This window comes from Salmo trutta, chromosome 27 (genome assembly GCF_901001165.1).
Source record: "Salmo trutta chromosome 27, fSalTru1.1, whole genome shotgun sequence".
Classification (NCBI taxonomy): domain Eukaryota; kingdom Metazoa; phylum Chordata; class Actinopteri; order Salmoniformes; family Salmonidae; genus Salmo; species Salmo trutta.
The window spans coordinates 19701850-19723657 of NC_042983.1; the positions used below are offsets into that span (position 1 = coordinate 19701850).

The 21808-nt window shown below is 43.1% G+C and overlaps 1 protein-coding gene across 2 annotated transcripts in view; it reads left to right on the forward strand.

The window, feature by feature from the left end:
- LOC115164536 (bone morphogenetic protein 1) overlaps positions 1 to 21808 on the forward strand; it is a 66256-nt gene that overhangs the window by 26264 nt on the left and 18184 nt on the right. For both annotated transcript variants that reach the window (XM_029717129.1, XM_029717128.1), the window contains exons 2-8: positions 4617 to 4730; positions 5355 to 5498; positions 5799 to 5916; positions 7320 to 7498; positions 7658 to 7763; positions 15388 to 15512; positions 18704 to 18819. In XM_029717129.1, the coding sequence (XP_029572989.1) occupies positions 4617 to 4730; positions 5355 to 5498; positions 5799 to 5916; positions 7320 to 7498; positions 7658 to 7763; positions 15388 to 15512; positions 18704 to 18819 (902 nt within the window). The remainder of the gene's footprint in view (positions 1 to 4616; positions 4731 to 5354; positions 5499 to 5798; positions 5917 to 7319; positions 7499 to 7657; positions 7764 to 15387; positions 15513 to 18703; positions 18820 to 21808) is intronic.

Genomic DNA, 21808 nt, shown 5'->3' on the forward strand with positions numbered 1-21808 from the left:
TAATTAAAGCCAGTAGACAAGGGGATTAATTTTCAATCCCTGGGAGACTTTCCCTAAACCTGCAGCGTCTCCAGGACGACTGGGAAGCCCGGGGGAAATGAGACCTAATGCCGCCGGGGCTGTGCATTTGCTCACTTCAATCTTAGCTGTTGTCAGGGAACAATTATACGCTGGATTAAGAGCTTGTCCCCAGAATGTTTTGTGGATGAGTGGGTCTCAGCCATGGACGGAAAGTACATTAGCCCTCTGTGCACGGCGTGGGGGTGGGGACAATCCTGCAACTTGTTGTGTGGTTAGTTGGTTCTAGCATTAGGCCAATAAATCAATGTTAATAACTGTGTGTAACTCAGTTTAGTATTACTGTAGCATTACGTATTAGGTAAAGCAGGGTTACTCTCATAAATTAAGTCTTCAAATTGCAGCTGCATTTTTATCTTCCACTGTGGAAAGAGTGCTCCCTGTCCTCTCGGTGACAGCCCCAAATTGATGTTGGTTTTGTCGAAGTGCTTTCTATTCTCTCATCCTTTAATGTTGTCAGTTCTTGGAATCAAAAGTAAGAACAAGAGGATAAAAGAGCATTGTGACAGTAAGTTTGTATCCATTGCATACTGTATGGACAGCTGGTAGCTTGTAGTGATCCGATACAATGTCTTCAGAAAGTATTCACACCGCTTTTAAAATAAAATAGAAAGTAAAATAAATCATGAAATAAAAACAAATACATTTATATTACATAGTAATTTCATGGATGTAAAGCCCCGTTAGTTAAGAGTTCAGAAATGTCCGCTGCAGCTTTTTTCCATGTGTCCAGAGTGGAGACCTTGGCCCTGGTGGATCCTGGCCGTGGAGAGCTCCATAAGTACAATTTCCTTAAATGTGAGCAACCATTGTTGCAATGGTAACTGATAAGGTGGAATCCACCTTTGTACAATAATCTTCTTAGCAGCTGTGGTTCCTGCCAACCACACTCTCTGTTGGCGTTTTGACAAGTGCAAATCAGAGTCATCACAGAGCAACATCACTATTGGATCTAATGGCATTATTTTATCTATAAGTACAGAGATGACATTGTTGACTTTCCCCCGCGGGCATTTCCACAGCATATGCTAAAAAGTACCAAAGTCCCCTGTGGTGCAGAACTCACATAATGGCGATGGACTAATGCCCATGTGATGTATTTTTTGAGGTGTTAGATAGAAAGGGGGATACCTAGTCAGTTGTACAACTGAAATGTGTCTTCCGCATTTAACCCAACCCCTCTGAATCAGAGAGGTGCAGAGGGCTGCCTTAATCGACATCCACGTCTTTGGGGAACAGTGGGTTAACTGCCTTGCTCAAGGGCAGAACGACAGATTTTTACCTTATCAGCTCGGGATTCGATCCAGCAACCTTTCGGTTACTGGCCCAACGCTCTAACCACCAGATATGTTTTTATTAATTAATTGGTGATTGGGGTTTCTAGATGATCCAGATATATTTTTCCATACTGTCTCCCAATTTATTTGTCTGTCAGCAAGTGTAAAATCCTTTTCCCATACAGTGGATAGAGTTAATGGTTTTTGTGCTGCTAGAATTAATTAACTATAGATATTAGAAACAACTCCCTTTGATGGGGGTCTGTCCGTTAGAAGTTTGACCAATGGGTGTTCTGCTAGTGCTGCTCCCCAGGGGACCCCACAGGCTCACATGGATAGGCGGAGTTGAAGGTAAAGACAAAATGATGAACCTGGGACATTAAAACACTGGCGGATTTCCTGGAAACTGAGGAGTCAAATTGAATGTCTTTTAAAGTATAAAAAATCTCTAAATGTATTGTATGAATCCTATGAATTGAAATAATAAACTTTATGCAAATGTATTACTGAATATAAAATGGATTAAATTCAGATTTTGTGTCACTGGCCTACACACAATTCTCCATGTCGTCAAAGTGAAATGTTTGGTAAATACATTTTTAAAAGAAAGCTGAAATGTCTTGAGTCAATAAGTATTCAACCGCTTTGTTATGGCAAGCCTTAATAAGTTCAGGACAGGATTTTTGAATGACTACCTCATCTCTGTACCCCACAGTTACAATTATATGTAAGGTCCCTCAGATGAGCAGTGAATTTCAAACACAGATTCAACCACAAAGACCATAGAGTTTTTTTAAGAAAGCAGATATTGAATATCCCTTTGAGCATGGTGAAGTTATTAATTGCACTTTGGATGGTGTATCAATACACCCAGTCACTACAAAGATACAGGCGTCCTTCCTAACTCGGTTGCCGGAGAGGAAGGAAACCACTCAGGGATTTCACCATGAGACCAATGAGGCCTATTTCCAAGCATGGTGGTGTCTGCATCGTGTTATGGGTATGCTTGTCATCGGCAAAGACCAGGGAGTTTTTTGGGATAAAAAGTAATGGAATAAAACAAATTCCCCTTTCAGCAGGACAATAAGCTAAAGCACAATGCCAAATAAAGCCTACGGTGGAGTTGCTTACCAAGACGACATTGACTTTTCTTGAGTGGCCTAGTTACGGTTTTGACTTAAATCGTCTTGAAAATATATGGCAAGATATGAAAATAGCTGTCTAGCAGTGATCAACAACCAACTTGGCCGAGCTTGAAGAATTGTAAAAAGTGTGCAAATATTGTACAATCCAGGTGTGCAACGCTCTTAGACTTACCCAGAAAGACTCTCAGCTGTAATCGCTGCCGAAGCTGCTTCTACAAAGTATTGACTCGTGTGTGAATACTTATGTATATGAGATATTTCTATATTTCATTTTCAATAAATTAGCAAAGCATTCGAAAAAATATTTTTGCTTTGTCATTATGGGGTATTGCGTGTAGATGGGTGAGAGAAAAAATAGATTTAATCGTTTTTGAATTCAGGCTGTAACACAACAAAATGTGGAATAAGTCAAGGGGTATGAACACTTTCTGAAGGCACTGTATACTCTTGGCACAGAGTGTCCATATTAGAGCTGAGTACGAATAGTCTATTTTAATGTTTTGGGGATTTGGTGACACTCACAGTGATTGAGCATTTTTCTGAGTGCAAATGATAGGATCCCTTTGACTTATGGTATTTTAAACCTGCCCGCTGAGCTCTGAGCATGCAATATGTTGCAGGCAAAGATCTACACCTTTTCTTATTGCTGTCATTAGCTTGTAATCTTGCTAGCCCACAACATGCCCTCTCCGACCCTCTGTTGCTTGTGTGAGACTGTGGCTACATCTCAGCCAGCTACATATTGTCTAAATAATTATCCTCTGGTGGATAAGGGGACACAAGCTAAAAAGTTTTTTCCTCTATTGTTTTCCTTCGTCGTCTTTTCTCTCTGACACAAACGCACACCACGATCTGACTGTTATTAATGGTCGGGCCAATGATAGCTCAGTTATAACAGTCTTAGATGATTGTTGTAGAGTTTTAAAAACAACCTTAAGCCCTGAAAAGATGCATTCACTTTGATTCCCAGACCACAGTTTGTCAGTTTTTAGTTATCCATCTTTCACTATAGCAGTTGATGTTGTTTTTGCCAGTCAAGCAGTTCCCAGAAGGGCAATTCCACAGGAACAGAATGATGCTGAGACTCGATTTGTCACTTTAAAATGTATGCCAAACAAAAACCAATGATTTGCATGGGTTGTTTAACTTTGCACTCTATGCACAAGGACGACTTTAACATTTTACAAAACACATTTACAAAAACAATGCAGATGCAAAGTTAGGTGACAACAGCACAAACCGTCATTCTGCTCCTGAACTTTGCATCTGCACTGTTCTTCAACTAAATGTGTTTTGTAAAGAAAAATTGTGGAAATTGTTAAAGCAGAACTTGTGCATAGAGTTGTATGGTCCACTCCTGCACACAGGACAGGACGTAAATTCAGCAAACGTGCTGGTTTAAAAGCTTTTAAAACAGAGCGGCCTGTATCTGTGGAGAGGACTCCTGCCCAAACTGCCGAAGAAATAGGGCATTTAGCAAGGAATGCCATTCTTCATAAAGGGTGACTGTTTGGTTATTTTTCCTTCTCCTTGGCCTCATTAAGAACTTATTACTTGTTCAAGGTGCCCCATATACAGTATTGAGGCAGCATCTTACAGTATTAGGTCTGCTCGAGGACTCATTAACGGTACAAAGATATCAGGACATGACATATTCCCCCAGAGTTTTCTCAACGGCAACTGGATTGACCCAGCACATCTGGGGTATGCTGATCTGAAAGCTTTTGAATGTAGCTCTCATTAATTGATTGAATATGTCCTCCACTGAATGTCATACAGAGATGTTCCCTCCCCTGATGGTATGACTTATTTAGCTTGGAGCTTATAGAGCTCTGAGATTCAGACCGCATTCCTCTCCTGTTATTCAAACTTTCACATAACTGCTGTTTCACAACTCTGTGTGTCTGTTTGCGAGAGGGGAGAGGGGGCCAAAGAGATGGGAGGGAGGGAGAGAATGTCTAGCTTTTTCACCCTCTGTTTTAATGGATGCCTATGTGATCGACAGGGTTTGTCGGACTGCAGAGCAGGAAAACCTTGAGGCTATTGAACGGTGCAAAACAATATTGTAAAGACGCCTTAAATATGTCTGCTTTCTCTCTTTGTGTGTCTGTTTCAGTTGCCTTTTGGGGAGACATTGCTCTGGATGAGGAGGACATGCGCATGTTTAAGGTGGACCGGATTATAAACATGGCCCAACGGACCGTCCAGACCTTCAATGAGACAACCACAGGTGAGCAAGAGCTGTGAGGCTGGCTGACCCGGTCATGGTTACTGAGAATAAAGACTAAGGCCTATCGCCATAGCCTTAAAGCGTGCATTTTCTTGTAAACGTGCCTGTCATCAATTCTAAAAGTCTGACTCCATTATTGCATGTGCTATTATATAGTGCTGACTAAAATGTCTCCTTAATGATACAATGCAAACCAGTCCAAGAAAGAAAACTTGCATTCAGTTAAATAGTTCCCACATTTTCCCACCTCAAGGCCAATTATGCAAGGAGGCTTTGTAACTCTCTCCCAGTGCATCTGCCAGGAAGATGTTTACGATGCATGAACCGCTCAGCACCAGGTGATGACTCCTCTCCAACACTGGGTTGGCCAAGACACCTGTTGTAAACAAACAGCATGTTTATCACCAGCACTCTCAAAGTGTTTATGTAAAGAAAATGCTCAACAAAGTTATAAAGCATGCTTCATTGTCATTATCATCTCTTTACCATTTAGGAACAGCTGAAATGTTGTAATCTCATCATGGTTTTTACCATGTTCTCACCAGAGTTGAACTTTTTAATTGGATGGTTTTCTGTGATTATATTGTACAAACCTCATCTTTGGCTGGTAATTGGGAATGACAGGGTCTTCTGCCAATGAGTCCAGTCGAAACAGAGCATTGCCAAACCGGCAAGGATCACACCGCAGGAAAAGGGCGGCGACCTCCAGACCTGAGAGGGTGTGGCCAGAAGGTGTCATTCCCTATGTCATCAGTGGGAACTTCAGTGGTAAGTCCCACATCATCACTGCTGTTTACTTGCCCTATGTGTCTTATATGCGCCCTATAACATAGTACCCTACTAAAAGGTGGTAGCTGGTGTCCATTAAGCATACTTCAGCATACTTGCATCCACTACATTAAAATGAATGTCTTGGCAGCTATTGGACATAACATTTTTTTATTAACTTTACTTGGGATGAATTTGGCACTACGAGCAAGCTGTTAGCGTTGGTATTTTATCCTCCTTTTTATGTGACTTATGGACGTCAGCCTCACTGATCTCCTCCCTTCTTCCCGTCACATTCAGGCAGCCAGCGGGCGATATTCCGCCAGGCCATGCGTCACTGGGAGAAGCATACCTGCGTGACCTTTATCGAAAGGACAACAGAGGAGAGCTACATTGTGTTCACTTACCGTCCGTGTGGGTAAGTCCACGCAGGCCTGGGCTCACTTCCCTCAGGAAGGAAGTGTAGCTGGTCAGCCTGCTCAGACATGACAGTTCTTTATCCACACAGCCATAATGAGTTATCGCTTAAGTACTTTTCCATACCACTCTTCCATTGTCCTTTAGTGCTGACTCATCCCCTCTGTCCACAGTCTGTCTGCGTGAGTTGTGCTAATTGCAGCCCCCTGCAAGTCCTGAGAAAGATGGCCATTCATGCCCAAGGAATGCATGCTGTGCCTCATAGTTCAGGCAATTCTTTCACTGAGCACTGGTGTCACACATGTTTTTTTTAATGTCACCCAAGGGAGACATCCTCAGCTTTACCATAACCCGTAATTCCACATTATATATTTTGTCCTTTTCCCAGCTATACATGTTTTTAAGTTCAAAAGATTTTACACAAAAACTGTAGCCACGTTGATGGCGTTATACTCTGGCTCTGCATGTACAGTAAATCCGTTACCAAGAAGAACATATTAAAGAGCGGATATGGAGCATAAACTGGTCTTTTTCCACCCAGCTGTTGATAGCCATTTTTAGCCTGGTAACTGTCTTCCAGAGTAACAGGGATGACATTATCCACTCAGGCGGCTGCGGTTAGTGGGAATGCCTGGGCTCTGGGCTGGCCTGCTGCAGGCCCCATCTGTCCTGTGCAAAGTTCAAGGCCCGTCTCAGGAAAGCCTGGCTCACAGTAATTAGAGAGAGGCTGGTTGGCCTACGGGGGTGCGGTGTGTGTGTCCATGGACCAGGCTTCCACACTGACCCTTTCATGTCAGGGAGGGAGAGAGGGAGAGCCCTGCAGTCTAAAGTCAGCCAGCCTTCACTGTCACACATTGTAACCTTCCATCTACAGTGAAGCACGCATCAATGAATGTCACCACTGTATTAGGATGTAGGGTCACCTCACCTCCGCTAGTTTTCCTATGACGTGCTAGAAAGGCTGTTAAGAATGCTCTTCCTAATACTGTATATATGCATTAGAGATGTGAGTTGAACCACAAACTGTTGAGGTCAGACCCTGCGTCTCTCCAGGAACAGGGATTCCTTCCATAGACTACTTCACTTGGCTTATTCATATTTGTTCACTCTTTCTGGTTTACACTTTCATGTTTGTGGAAGTAAAGTTCTATATATTCGGTGTAACACGAAGTTCACCAAGTTCTTAATACATGATTGAGATGTACACAGAAATGTAGCATTTACATAGTACTATGGTAAGCACGATGGCCAATCTTAAGCTAATGCTCTCATCTTTGTGTCTGCCAAGTTAAAAGTGACTTAGTTTAGTCTAATATGTAGCCAGTTACCACAGTCTTTGAACTAGCTTGTTACCCTGCCAGTTGACCTGTCTCTGATCTTTGTTCTGTGTGTTGGACCCTGCAGGTGCTGTTCCTATGTGGGCCGCAGGGGTGGCGGTCCCCAGGCCATCTCCATAGGAAAGAACTGTGACAAGTTTGGAATAGTGGTGCATGAGCTGGGCCACGTGATTGGTTTCTGGCACGAGCACACCCGGCCCGACAGAGACGAACACGTCAGCATCATCAGGGACAACATCCAGCCAGGTAAGACTGCTTTGTAGACTGCTGTGTATGGAACAGCCCACTCATCTTTCCCTTTCTAGGAGATAGCCTCCCGCTTTTGCTATTTAGTATTCTGGTACAGTATTTGAGGTAATGGTGGGTTTCAGGTTTCAGTATCTGTTTTCTTGCTTCCATTCACAGGACAGGAGTATAACTTCTTGAAGATGGAGCCAGGGGAGGTGGACTCTCTGGGTGAAGTGTATGACTTTGACAGCATCATGCACTATGCCAGGAATACATTCTCAAGGTAGGAGATGGGTCAAGTTCCACTTCATACACAGCAGAACAGACATCATGGAAATCAGTTACAGTTTAGGCCAGAGAGCAGTTTCCCAGACTGGCACTTTTGCTCTCATGTCTCACTTCAGGTCTTTTCCATGTGAGTCACTTCATAGTTCTACAATGTGTCAATGTCTCTTTTTTTTCTCCATTATTTTGTTTAATTTTAGAGCCAGGGGCTGACTTCAAGGCTTAGGAAAGGTGGCGCAAATTGAAGCTTAGATACTATTCAGTTAATGACCTGCTGACATTCATAGCCTGGGGGACAAATATACTGCTGACTTGTCAGTGTTACTTAGCCTGTATGATGGTTGGTCTGATGAATTTAAAGTACAGGGAAGCAGGACAAAGACACAACTCAGTGATGGACCTCATGAACGTGTCAGTGCCTTGGCTTAAAGGAAGAACATCTGCAGAATATAATACTTTTTGGGAGTGTCTACTCTTTCTCTCTCTTCCGCAAATTTATTTTGGCTTGGATCTTTTAACTCTCTCAACGGTCACCGCTTACATTTGAGCGTGCAGTGGAAATGCTCAGGGGTAAACTGATGTGGTTTCCGTGAGATGCAGAACGGATTATATTGCTTGTCCATGTAATGAGATTTCTAAGGGTAAAAAAGTGTAATCCATCAGGATGCCTGGAGTAACGTGTCATTAGAGTTGACACATCTGGCCCATTTAGCTTTTTGGGGCCCAGAAAGAGCAGGATTACAGAGCTTTCGCTTTCAATCCTGGTGAATGTTTTATACGTTTTCCTAGACAGCCCCAACTTTTTGATCTTGTATAGCCCACCTTACCCAGTCCATCTGTAGTCTAGTAGTAGAAGGGCACCTACAAAAATCAATGCACACAAACTGCAGCATGCTTTACCATCCCCATGTAATACAATGCCTATCTGTTTTGTATTATGTGGTTAGGCATATATCATATTGATTGCTTCCAGTCTTTCAGGTAGCTACGTCTCTCAGTGGGGATGCTGTCCAGCGGCAGCTATGTATTAAGGGGGGTATTTGTTGGATAAGGCTATTTCCATGTAAAAGGATCCATGAGCACCAACATGTTAAGTTCATAGGAGCATGTCAAATTGGGTGTCAAATCAAAACTAAGAGTCTATATTTTTGAGAAATTAAGGCATATATACATTTTTCAACCATTTTCCATCCTAAAATGTTGAATTAAGCGAAGGCTTTGATTTCTGGTCAAACAGATGGAAAAGGGGTCTTAGAAAACATAATAATAAAGATAATAAAGACGCCTACCAACTAATATCAACACATATTTAGTTTAGGAGAAATGGTTCAGCCATCTGTAAGTTTAATGCCAGGCATACACTACACGATTTTGCCATGCCATGTTTTGGCCGTTCCAGATTCATTTTGATAATTGGGGTGAAATCCTATGAATTTGAGCTAGGATCAGTAGGTCGGGACTGGCATAGTTCGCGCGGATCAAGGCCGCACCAATGATGGCTGTTCCATACCCCTGTCGGATATCCCGAGAATTTTTGGACATGTCTGAAATTTTGGTCGATCATCTTGTAGTAGCAGTGCTGCGACGCAATTGGGCAAGGGCTGCTGCCAATAGCCAATGAGTATTCAGCATGTGAGTCCAAAACAATGATGGTGAAGAGGAAAGCAACAACAATACGCACCTTGTGGGCCGAGGTGATGGAATACGTTGGTGGAGCAGTGGAGAGAACAAAGCTGCCTTTTCAACGGGCGAGTTTGTTTTACGTGGCCCGGTGCCCCAGTTGGGTGGCATTTGAATATTTTAGAACATTCCATAGGTGCTTAAGTGAAATCCCCACCGACCCGGGGCACCGGGTCATGCAAAACGAAATCCACCAATATTACCTCTATGTCCTACAATGACAGAAACCCAAAATATTATTCATATTTTCATAATAAGTATTCTGCGCCTCTGTCTCGTGTTTTTATGTTTCTGCACATAATTATGTGCACACTAACAAAGCAACTCACTATTTGCATGTCGGAATGTTTTTCCTACGAAAACCGAGAGACGCAGGGCAGGATCAATCATTGTAATGTGGATGGAATGAAAAGATCTGTGAAAGGAAATGGCGAAATGTGAGCATGTCCAAATTGTTACGATTTTAGAAGTCATGTAGTGTATGCCTAGCATAAGAAACTGCCTTGTGCATAAACATTCTGTTACCAAAAACCTGTTACCAAAATATATTTTTAAATTTCTGTCCCTCATTAGGAGGGAGGGTAATGAAAGTTCACAGAAGTGACAAGTAAAGGTAGACCTATCAATAAGTTATAGTCTTTTTACTGATATCAATTTTGTTTATGAATTATTAATTAAGTGATTAAAACTCAATTCTGTTAAAAAATCAGTAAAGGAATTTACAAAAAATACAGTACACACTAGAGTTGAGTACACAATAATGTACTGTACTGACCTCTACTCTACTGAGGGCTACTGTGCTGTACTTTAATGTCCAAAGTTGTGAAATGTAGATGTCTATGATTGGTTCAGATTTGGTACGGTCTGGACCAACCAAATTTGGTCTTGTTTCGGGGCGGAATAATACCCAAATATGAAAAAGAGGAGATTGCATATTTCTACCTTTGTGTACCTGTTCAGGATACATCACCATGAAGAGAATGACATTCATATCCATAATTATGCATTTCTGTGTAGTACAGATCATGGACCCAAGATGAAATTCCGTTACCGCAATTCCGTTACCAGGTGTAAATCCACTCTACTTACTGTAGTTCAATAACCAAAGTAGATTTTTTCAAAGTTAATGTGTCATGTCATAGCTGACACCCCATTCTTTCTGCAGACGTCTTTGAATCTTAATTCGGAGCAGATAGTTAAGAGTTTTTGGAAAACTTGGACACAAAGAACTGAGGGAGATTTCACCAAAATTCTGTTACCTAACTTTACATCTGCAAAGTTCTTCCAGGAAATTTTTTTGGGGGGTAAAAATGTCAGTGTAAAAAAAAAAGTTTTTGTGCGTAGTTATATGGTTTGTTAAACTTTGAAATCAATGGTTTTTGTTTGGCGTACATTTTAAGTGGAAAAATCTGAGTCTCAGTGCAATTCCGTTTCCGTGGAATTACCCATAAGGCTTGATTGTGTCTACCTTTTGATGAGCCAGCTTTTACCCACAGCCACAGGTTGTTCCAATTATCACTCCCTTGGTTGGCTCAAGCTGCCTGAGTGTGTAGCAGCAGCCCAGTAAACCTCCACATCCAACCCCAGGTTCAGCTAGAGCCGCTAGCGCCAGTGGCCCTGCTGCAGCACATCAGGCTACATGGCACACTCATACCTCTGTGAAGCTCCTTGTAAAAGTTCTCCTCTCATAGTGTGAACTGCCTCATTATGCCACATAGAGCCCCTTTGAAGTGGCTTTGATCGTCGTTAGCAACATGATCCCACATACCAGGCTTCTTTAGGAGGTTATAGGGTTTTATTCCCAAGGTGTCTGCTGGCTAGCTTCATGGCTCCCTGGTGTAAAAAAAAAAAGTCAGGTCTACTTGCTAGCATGATTTAGGTCAACCACTAATGATCACATAAACATGTTTAGGTCTCCATGTGGAAATGGAGACCATTCAATGTCATTTCCCCGACATTGACTTGACAAGTCAAATCTCTGAGAGTACAGAATCAAACTGATCCTGTTTTCAGGTGCGTTCTGACTGCAAGCTATAGATTTTTCAATAAATTGTTGATATGATCGATCTATTGTGGCCTTTGTGATCAAGGCGTCATAGATGGTTTGTGCAGCTTTTATAAAGGGCAAAAGGAGTGTAAAAGATCCCACAGCTTTTTCTTTTCATGGCCACGGAGATAGAATCTGTTAAGATTCTATTTTTGTCACACTTTGCCCTCTAAGATTTTTTTTTCTCAGTAGAATCTATGTAATACTAAACAGCAGGAAGACCGTTATCCAGTCAAACCAAACTCTTTAAGTGCTGTTGTAGTACATGCTGCTGCGATTTGAAATTCATATTTCACAAAATTGCTTCTTGTCCTTGAAGTATGCTTGAAAAGGAGAGCAGTGCATGTGTCATGGTTTTTGGTACTCCACTGTGCCAGTGCGTCCCTCTGTGCCAGCTGACCTCTTTATTTCTCCCAGACTCCCTGTCGGATGCATCTGGAAATCTCTCCAGATGCTGTCCTGTTAGTCACAGATAGAGACAGTGGTGTCATAGTGGCTGTTTGAGATTTGGACCAGCCCAGCTTCTATGACGACTGCATGCTTATTTGGGTTTTACCCATCTCCTCGCTTTTTAGGCTGCAGTTTGGCACTGTTTCTGTCTGTTTCCGTTGGATCAAAGCAAAGCCAAAAAGGTCCACTTGGGACTGAGTTGGAGATTGAGCTGTAAATTTGGTGTCATTACATAAGTGATACAAGCCCAGCATAAAGGTTGCATGACATCCTTGTCAGGCAGTGTGCAGTCTATAATGGATTGCATGACAATGGGGGGGATACCCTGGCACTGAGTTTAACATACCGGTAACATGCGGTTCCCTCCCTCAGCAGGAAGACCGTTATCCAGTGTGATACATTTTTGGTACCCGCTGTGCAATTCGACGCGGACTTTCTTCGAAAGATCTTTTACATAAACAAAATGTGAAATTGTCTAGCGCTACAGACATCGGCAGCAGTGATTGTTGTTCCAATTCAATGCCTCTTTCCCAATTGCAGGAAGGGGTTTGGCATGCCCCTGCTTCCCAGTGTGAATGTAATGTGAGCCTGGGTACATGCAAGGCGAGTGAGAGCTGGAGGAGAGGGTGGCCAGACCAGACTGGAATCATTACTACACAGCTCTCTGGTATGAGAACCAGCTGTTGGCTCTCCTTTTGTTCAAAATTTTCTGCCCTTTTTTTCACAGAGGCTGGCCCTTTCCTCAATACCTCCTATTGCAGCCTGTCCCAAATAACCTGCCATGTGCTCGTGGCAACTGGATTCTGGGAAACCGGGAGAGATTCTTTCTCTACAAGCAGGCTGAGATTGGATACAAACACTCTTTCAGGCCACTGCACAGAATGGGCTGCCTAGCCCTTTATTTTTCTAACTGTACAGGCAATGTGCTTTCCAGGGGATGACAATGAAGTAGGTTTGTGATTGTTGATGCTTTCTGCTCTATTGTCATTCAACCTCTCTGAGCATGTTCTATTTTCCCTGAGTATAGCCAGCCTTATTTAATTAGTTCACTGTTTAGAGATGAAAAAGTAATGGATTGTATTGAGAGCGTGGTCAGTGTGTTTTCAGAGCACCTTATTAGGAGACAAGGGGCTCCTGTTAGCTTTTCTCAGTTTACAGTTTACACTTCCCCTGCATGCTGATCAGTGGAGGCTTCTGAGGGCAGGACTACTCATAATAATGGCTGGAACGGAGCAAATAGATTGGCATCAAACACATGAAAACAATGTGTTTGATGTATTTGATACCATTCCACTCATTCCGCTGCAGCCATTACCATGAGCCCGTCTTCCCCAATTAAGGTGTTACCAACCTCCTCTGATGCTGATGTACCTGTCCCAATGTCTAGCTTTGTTTCCCCATTATTAGCCTGTGTGTTTGCACAGCGTTTTTACTGTAAATCACCGTGGGAAGCCAGGGCCTTTGCCGAGATTGTTGTTGGCAAGATTTCATGGGGAGCCCTCATGTTTTGAAGTGTCTCCTGGGGACAAGTAAGGCAGCTCCCCATGCTTTTTGTCTGGGGCATGTTACCCAACCCTGGGCTTTATCCGCCCCTCTGCGCTGGGGACATTTTTCAGGCCTGGTGCATAAAGCAGAGCCAACTCAAATAAAGAGCTGCCAGTGTGCCCTTTGTCTGCTCTGACACTGGCTGGAGTGGCGTTGTTCACCGACAGCCAGCTTACGGGCTCCTGGAGGCAGGCAGGCAGACAGACAGACAGTGCTTAAACTGTTAGCTCAGGCTGCTCTGTTTGCACAGGCCTGGCGTTGATGGGTACGTCACCATGGGAACAGCCAGGAACCAGGCTTTGCTCACCATTGCAGAGAGAGAAAAGGAGATGATAAACTAGCAAAGTGTCAAGTGAGAAAGTGGTGTGAAAAGGTCTGGTTTTTCAGCATCAACTGTTCTGGACTCCTTTTCAAGCCAAAGGCAAGCCACCATGATGCGATTTTTGTACATCTTTCTAATTGTTCTTGTTCTTTTGGACTTTTAATCCTTATGCTAAATGTTGCTGTTGTCCATACAACAAACCAATCAAGTTTTAGATTTTCCCATAGAGTTGTCAGAGGAGGGCGTTTGGTTTTTAGTATTGGAATTGGATAGTGTTTTTCTTCCATCTGCACAGCACACATGACGAGGTCAGTGGGAGGTCAGTTTTGACCCCCAGACCTGTTTGAACTACCTCCTCTCTCTGAGGAGGACATTCCTACAGCCTTGGAGGGGACCACTGACCAGTAACAGTCAATTGGTTGTTTTTTTATATAATAATATTTGAAGTTAGGTCATTGTTTTTGACCGTGTTGATAAGGGTCAAGGGTCCGCTGATGGGTGTGGCTCCACTTCTCTGTGCTGAGTTCACTGATGAGAAAAATTGAATGGGCACCGCCTTGCCTCAGAGCCATACAAAATATACTTGACGTGTTTCTGAGCACCACCAAGATGTATGATACCTACTAATGGTCTAGTTACTTTAGACAGAAAGGAAAGTAGGGAGGTTGGTCGGTGAGGATGGGTGAGCGTTATCTGTGACAGTCTAGCAATCCAAAGCTTGAATGCTCGAGTTGCGTCGGGTCCCACTGTAGCGTTTTAGCTAACCTTCCCCTAACCCATATTCTAAACTTAACCCAATTCACCTAACCTTCTACATAAATTCGCCTAACCTTTGTTGTTTTAGTTCTCCTAACCGCCAAGTAAATTCTCCCCATAATTCTCCTTTGTTGTTACGGCGCAACAAGCAACCTGGTCTCCGATAAAGATGTGCAATATTATACGTCAACCAAGATGTATGAGAAGGTACATCATCCAATTTGTATGATATTATACCACCGAGTAAGACGTATGATACTACACATCCTCTAGTACGTATGTTATTGTATGTTATTCCATTTATAATGGAACCTAACGTATCATATCATACTAAAAGGAGTGTCACAGATTTATGTACAGAATAATACAAATTGCCCTGAGACCACATTGTTGGGCAGCACGGCTTGGGATCACACTCAGTCCACTCTCTTAACTGGCATAATGTTCCAGTGCATGTTTTGTGGTGTTTTGGCACCATATCAATAAAAAACAACAACTGTGTTTTATATACTGTATGCTCCCCATACAGTATATCGCACTCCTTAGCTCAGGCCCTATTGGCTGCAGGCTGCCAGACTCACACAGGTAAAGTTGTGGCCTGATGCTGCCATAAATGTCAGCATCCTCAGTATATCACTGAATAATGCCTACTGTCAGTGTTAGTGTCAGAAGTTCAGCCGCTGGCTGATGGATCTTTAGGGTTCACCACTGCCCTCTGAATGGTGTCTTTTCTGAGAAAGTGTGTACCAGTGTGTATGTGCAAGTGCCTTCTCGGTTATGCAGTGTTTTGATCTAACAGCGGTCTCTTCTCCTGAAATGCAGAGGAATCTTCTTGGACACCATCCTGCCACGCTATGATGTCAATGCAGTGAGACCGCCAATTGGCCAGAGGACAAGGCTAAGCAAAGGGGATATCACACAGGCACGCAAACTCTACAAGTGTTCCAGTAAGAACAGTACAATTATTGCAAACAATATTCAAACACATTTTGGTGTATACAGTGGCAAGAAAAAGTATGTGTTACCTGAATACCTGAATTTCTGCATAAATTGGTCATCAAATTTTATCTGATCTTCATCTAAGTCACAACAATAGACAGTCTGCTTAAACTAATAATACACAAATTATTGTATTGAATACATAATTTAAACATTCACAGTGTAGGTTGGAAAAAGTATGTGAAGCCCTAGGCTAATGACTTCTCCTAAAGCTAATTGGAGTCAGCTAACCTGGAGTCCAATCAATGAGACGAGATTGGAAATGTTGGTCAGAACTGTCTTGCTATTCACAAGAAGCATTGCCTGATATGAAACATGCCTCGAACAAAAGAGATCTCAGAAGACCTAAGATTAAGAATTGTTATCTTGCATAAAGCTGGATATGGTTACAAAAGTATATCTAAAAGCCTTGATGTTCATCAGTCCATGGTAAGACAAATTGTCTATAAATGGAGAAAGTTCAGCAATGTTGCTACTCTCCCTAGGAGTGGTTGTAAAGGACAGATGACTGTAAGAGCACAGCGCAGAATGCTCAATGTGGTAAAGAAGAATCCTAGAGTGTGAGCTAAAGACTAACAGAAATATAAGGAGCATGTTAACATCTCTGTTGACAAGTCTACCATACATAAAGCACTAAACAAGAATGGTGTTCATGGGAGGACACCACAGAAGAAGCCACTGCTGTCCAAAAAAAACATTGCTGCACATCTGAAGTTTGCAAAAGTGTAAAGTATGGTGGAGGGAGCATCACTGTTTGGGGCTGCTTTGCTGCCTCAGGAAATGGACAGCTTGCTCTCATCGACGGAAAAACGAATTCCCAAGTTTATCAAGACATTTTGGAGGAGAATGTTAGGCTATCTGTCTGCCAATTGAAGCTCAACAGAAGTTGGGTGATGCAACAGGACAACGACCCAAAACACAGAAGTAAATCAACAACAGAATGGCTTCAACAGAAAAAAATATGCCTTCTGGAGTGGCCCAGTCAGAGTCCTGACCTCAACCCAATTTGAGATGCTATGGCATGACCTCAAGAGTGGTTCACACCAGACATCCCAAGAATACTGCTGAACTGAAACAGTTTTGTGGAAAGAGGAATGGTCCAAAATTCTTCCTGACCGTTGTGCAAGTCTGATCCCAAACTACAGAAAACATTTGGTTGAGGTTATTGCTGCCAAAGGAGGGTTAACCTGTTATTAAATCCAAGGGTTCACATACTTTTCCCACCCTGCACTGTGAACGTTTACACGGTGTGTTCAATAAAGACATGAAAACGTATAATTGTTTGTGTGTTATTAGTTTAAACAGACTGTTTGTCTATTGTTGTGACTTAAAATGTGATCTGATCTTCCTCTATGACCAATTTATGCAGAAATTCAGATCCTTCCAAAGTGTTCACATACATTTTCTTGCCACTGTAGTTTGTACATTGCATAAGGTAGATATTAAACAATAGGTCTATGAAGTTGACATAATAATGCACAATGGACATTATGTAGTGCTTTTGTTGCTTTTGCTTACCTCAGAGTGAGAATTGTTATTCTACTATTTCGTGTCTCTCAATATCACAGAGTGAATATTCGAAAACGCTCCTTGTTTTTCTAGATGTAGTTTACGTGTGGAAATAGTTGAGCATCTACCATTGATGTGACGTGGTTCCCTGGCTACAGTTGCCGTGACTCCCTGGCTAGGGGAAGGAGTGTAAACAGTGCCCTAGGACAGGAAGTGTCATCACTCTTTCCCAGATAGACTCAAAAGAAAGGCTGGTCTCAAGAGAACAATGACTAGAATGATGGCTGGGAATCAACATACTCTATTCTTAGGGTCCAGAGATCAAGATATTTTCAATGTAAACTGAACATATGTGTTCTAAAGGAAAACATCCTGCCCTGACACTTTACCAGTAGTTTTGTTGGTCTAGAAAGACTTAGAGGTTTAATAAGGTTTTTAAGGCTGAAGGGACAACGACTACAGGCGTAAGGTCAATTTATAGCATAAACCAACAAGTTTAAAATAGTCATTCATAAAATAAAAGTGATGTCAGAGCGTTAATTGTGGGTCAGACAGGGAAAACTGGGTTTGTCAGAACCACATTAAAGCTCAGTGAATAAACAGTATACTGCTGGCCAGAACTGGACCACTGAATGTGGTTTTAGTGGGGGGAATCATCTTTCTTCACCATAGATGGTTTAGAGAGGTGGGGCTGTTTTGAGTGGGTGTGTTATGTGTCCTTCACAGTGATAAACTCTCTCTCAGTGGAACAGGGGATAGTGGATGATGTGGCGTACAGGGGATGCAGCTAGGAATGAGTCTCTCTCTCAGTTTTCATGGAAAACAGATTGAACGAGCGCAGCGCAGTGGATCCTTATTCACACAGCATTCCTGGGAGCATTTGTCATCCCCTCAGAGTGATTGTTAATGCTTTAGCATCAGCAGACCTCTGCCAAGCGTTATTTGACGCTTTATGGCCTGGAGGGAGGGAGCCAATGAACGTAACCAGTTGTGGGAGATGTTTTTCTTACTCCCGCTGAGTAAGAAAACTCAGTAAGAAGTTCCCCTAGAGCACTGTGCATGCATGCTGGTTGAAATTATCCCCTGTAGCACAGTGGGTTTAGCCAGTTGGCCAGGGGGAGGATTGAACTACCAGCATGTTCATAATTTATTAGGTCTCCTAGAGGATTTGGTTATTTACAGTAGGCCAGATTTATTTTGAGACGATGCACATAGAATGTGTCTCATACGGTCTTCTATTGCTTCTCATCAACTGGAAGAGGTTGATAATCATCACCATCATCAGATGCTATTTTGAAAATGAAAGAGTTGCCCTCTTAAGATTCAGAATTATAGTTGTAGCATCAAACTGCTATCTTCTACAGTCTGCCTTTAGTGGGACTTGGCTACTTCATTTCTGTTTCTCAAATCAGTATTTTAGCCCTTATCAGAGAAAAACGAATTGCTAGATTCTCCACTGGTTGACGTGGTCCTCATGTTAATCTCTCTCTCTCTGTCTCTCTGTCTCTCTGTCTCTCTGTCTCTCTGTCTCTCTGTCTGTCTGTCTGTCTGTCTGTCTGTCTGTCTGTCTGTCTGTCTGTCTGTCTGTCTGTCTGTCTGTCTGTCTGTCTGTCTGTCTGTCTGTCGATAGGATGTGGAGACAGTCTGCAGGAAAGCAGTGGGAACTTCTCCTCTCCTGGCTTCCCCAATGGATACTCAGCCTACATGCACTGCATCTGGAGAATATCGGTCACGCCAGGGGAAAAGGTGGGAGGCCATGGAAAACTGACTGAGATAGAAACTTGAAGTGCTTTGTTTATTGTGACTTAGTGATAACTCTGTTCCCTTTGTTGGTCACTCTGTATAACATACCATGGTGAGTCAACGACCAATCATATTCACTGAAAACTGAAATCATGCCCAACGGGCCAATAGATAGATGCCAAGCCCACTATTGGAAGCCCCGCCTTCCTGGCTATAATACCGGGGTTCGTGGAATACCGGGGGAACGTGTCACGCAATTTACTAACTTTTCAAGCAAACGAAGACTACGAGATTCGGCTCCGACTTATGTGTCTGTTAGTGGGGATACAGTACTCGTCCCTGTAGATGTTGCGAGTTTTGGGTCTTGGCATTGGTTTTTGCGTTTGCTAAAACCCCACTACTTTCTGCTCTGCTTGTGTAGCTAATGCTTCCTTGAATAAGATGGCCAGTGGTAAGAGTAAGTTCTAATCAGTTGAGTTTGAACCACTGACCGTGCCCTAGGGCATGTGGTTTCATAATGAAAATTAAAGATATTCATGAGTGCTGTCCTGTTGCCTGGGGTGGAAACACGCTTTGGCTCAGGCCAGTTTGTGTGACATTTTCTCCGGCTTGGTTCAACTTCCATTGGGCGTTGGGCTGACTTTGTGAGAGAGATTGGCGCTGCTGGCGAAGGGTCTTCCGGTGAAGCGACCCCAGGAATGGGGTTGTCTGAGGCCAGAAAAGAGCAGCAGTGGTGGTCAGAGTTGTCAACCCAGCCGAGTGAGGCTCATTCTGGTTTCTCTGGCAGTGTTCAGAGTCCGGATGATATACAATCCCTTGTTGGCTCTTGAGGGTTTTCAGAGTGTGAATTGGATGTCATCAGTCCGGGGCAGCCTAAAGCCACGGCTTTGGATTCTGTGTGGGAGAGTGAACCATTGGTGGTATATGTGCCTTTTGATGGAGCTGTGTCATAGGGTGGTAGATCACCTGTGGGTGGATTGGCCATGTTCTCCCCCACAGCAGAGTTGCTCCAAGTTTGGGGGAAGGTATTTACCTCCTGTCCCTGCAGCAGTGAAGCGTTGCTTACCCCTATTTAAAGATTTCACCGATGAGCTAAAGGCAACCTGGGATTCCCCTCATTCAGCCAGGCTGGATCATGAATGTAGAGGATATGGAGAAAGCTGGGCTTGTTTGCACAGTGCTGATGGATGGAAAGCTGGCGAGTTACTTTTGTATATATAGTGTATGTGGAAACCCTTCAAATTAGTGGATTCGGCCATTTCAGCCACACCCATTGCTGACAGGTATATAAAATCAAGCACATAGCCATGCAATCTCTATAGACAAGCATTTGCAGTAGAATGGCCTTACTGAAGAGCTCAGTGACTTTCAATGTGGGCACCGTCATAGGTTGCCACTGTTCCAACAAGTCAGTTCGTCAAATTTCTGCCCTGCTAGAGCTTCCCCAGTCAACTGTAAGTGCTGTTACTGTGAAGTGGAAATGTCTAGGAGCAAGAACGGCTCGGCCGTAAAGTGGTAGTGCGTAAAAATTGCCAAATAGGTAGGATATAACCCCACCCACTTTGCCAAAGCACAGCCCCCACACCACTGGAGGGATATCTCCAACCACCAACATACCATCCCGGGACAAGGCCGAGTATAGCCCACAAAGATCTCCGTCACGGCACAACCCAAGGGGGGGGCGCCAACCCAGACAGGAAGACCACATCAGTGACTCAACCCACTCAAGTGACGCACCCTTCCCAGGGACGGCATGGAAGAACACCAGTAAGCCAGTGACTCAGCCCCTGTAATAGGGGTAGAGGCAGAGAATCCCAGTGGAAAGAGAGGAACCGGCCAGGCAGAGACGGCAAGGGCGGTTCGTTGCTCCAGCCTTTCCGTTCACCTTCACACCCCTGGGCCAGACTACACTTAATCATAGGACCTACTGAAGAGATATGTCTTCAGTAAAGACTTAAAGGTTGAGACTGAGTCTGCGTCTCTCACATGGGTAGGCAGACTATTCCATAAAAATTTAGCTCTATAGGAGAAAGCCCTGCCTCCAGCTGTTTGCTTAGAAATTCTAGGAACAATTAGGAGGCCCGCATCTTGTGACCGTAGCGTACGTGTAGGTATGTACGGCAGGACCAAATCGGAAAGATAGGTAGGAGCAAGCCCATGTAATGCTTTTGTAGGTTAGCAGTAAAACCTTGAAATCAGCCCTAGCCTTAACAGGAAGCCAGTGTAGGGAGGCTAGCACTGGAGTAATATGATCACATTTTTTGGTTCTAGTCAGGATTCTAGCAGCCGTATTTAGCACTAACTGAAGTTTATTTAGTGCTTTATCTGGGTAGCCGGAAAGTAGAGAATTGCAGTAGTCCAACCTAGAAGTAACAAAGGCATGGATACATTTTTCTGCGTCATTTTTGGATAGAAAGTTTCTGATTTTTGCAATGTTACGTAGATGGAAAAAAACTGTCTTTGAAACAGTCTTGATATGTTCTTCAAAAGAGAGATCAGGGTCCAGAGTAACGCCGAGGTCCTTCACAGTTTTATTTGAGACAACTGTACAACCATCCAGATTAATTGTCAGATTCAACAGAAGATCTCTTTGTTTCTTGGGACCTAGAACAAGCATCTCTGTTTTGTCCGAGTTTAAAAGTAAAAAGTTTGCAGCCATCCACTTCCTTATGTCTGAGACACAGGCTTCTAGCGAGGGCAATTTTGGGGCTTCACCATGTTTCATTGAAATGTACAGCTGTGTGTCATCCGCATAGCAGTGAAATTTAACATTATGTTTTCGAATGACATCCCCAAGAGGTAAAATATATAGTGAAAACAATAGTGGTCCTAAAACGGAACCTTGAGGAACACCGAAATTTACAGTTGATTTGTCAGGGGACAAACCATTCACAGAGACAAACTGATATCTTTCCAACAGATAAGATCTAAACCAGGCCAGAACTTGTCCATGTAGACCAATTTGGGTTTCCAATCTCTCCAAAAGAATGTG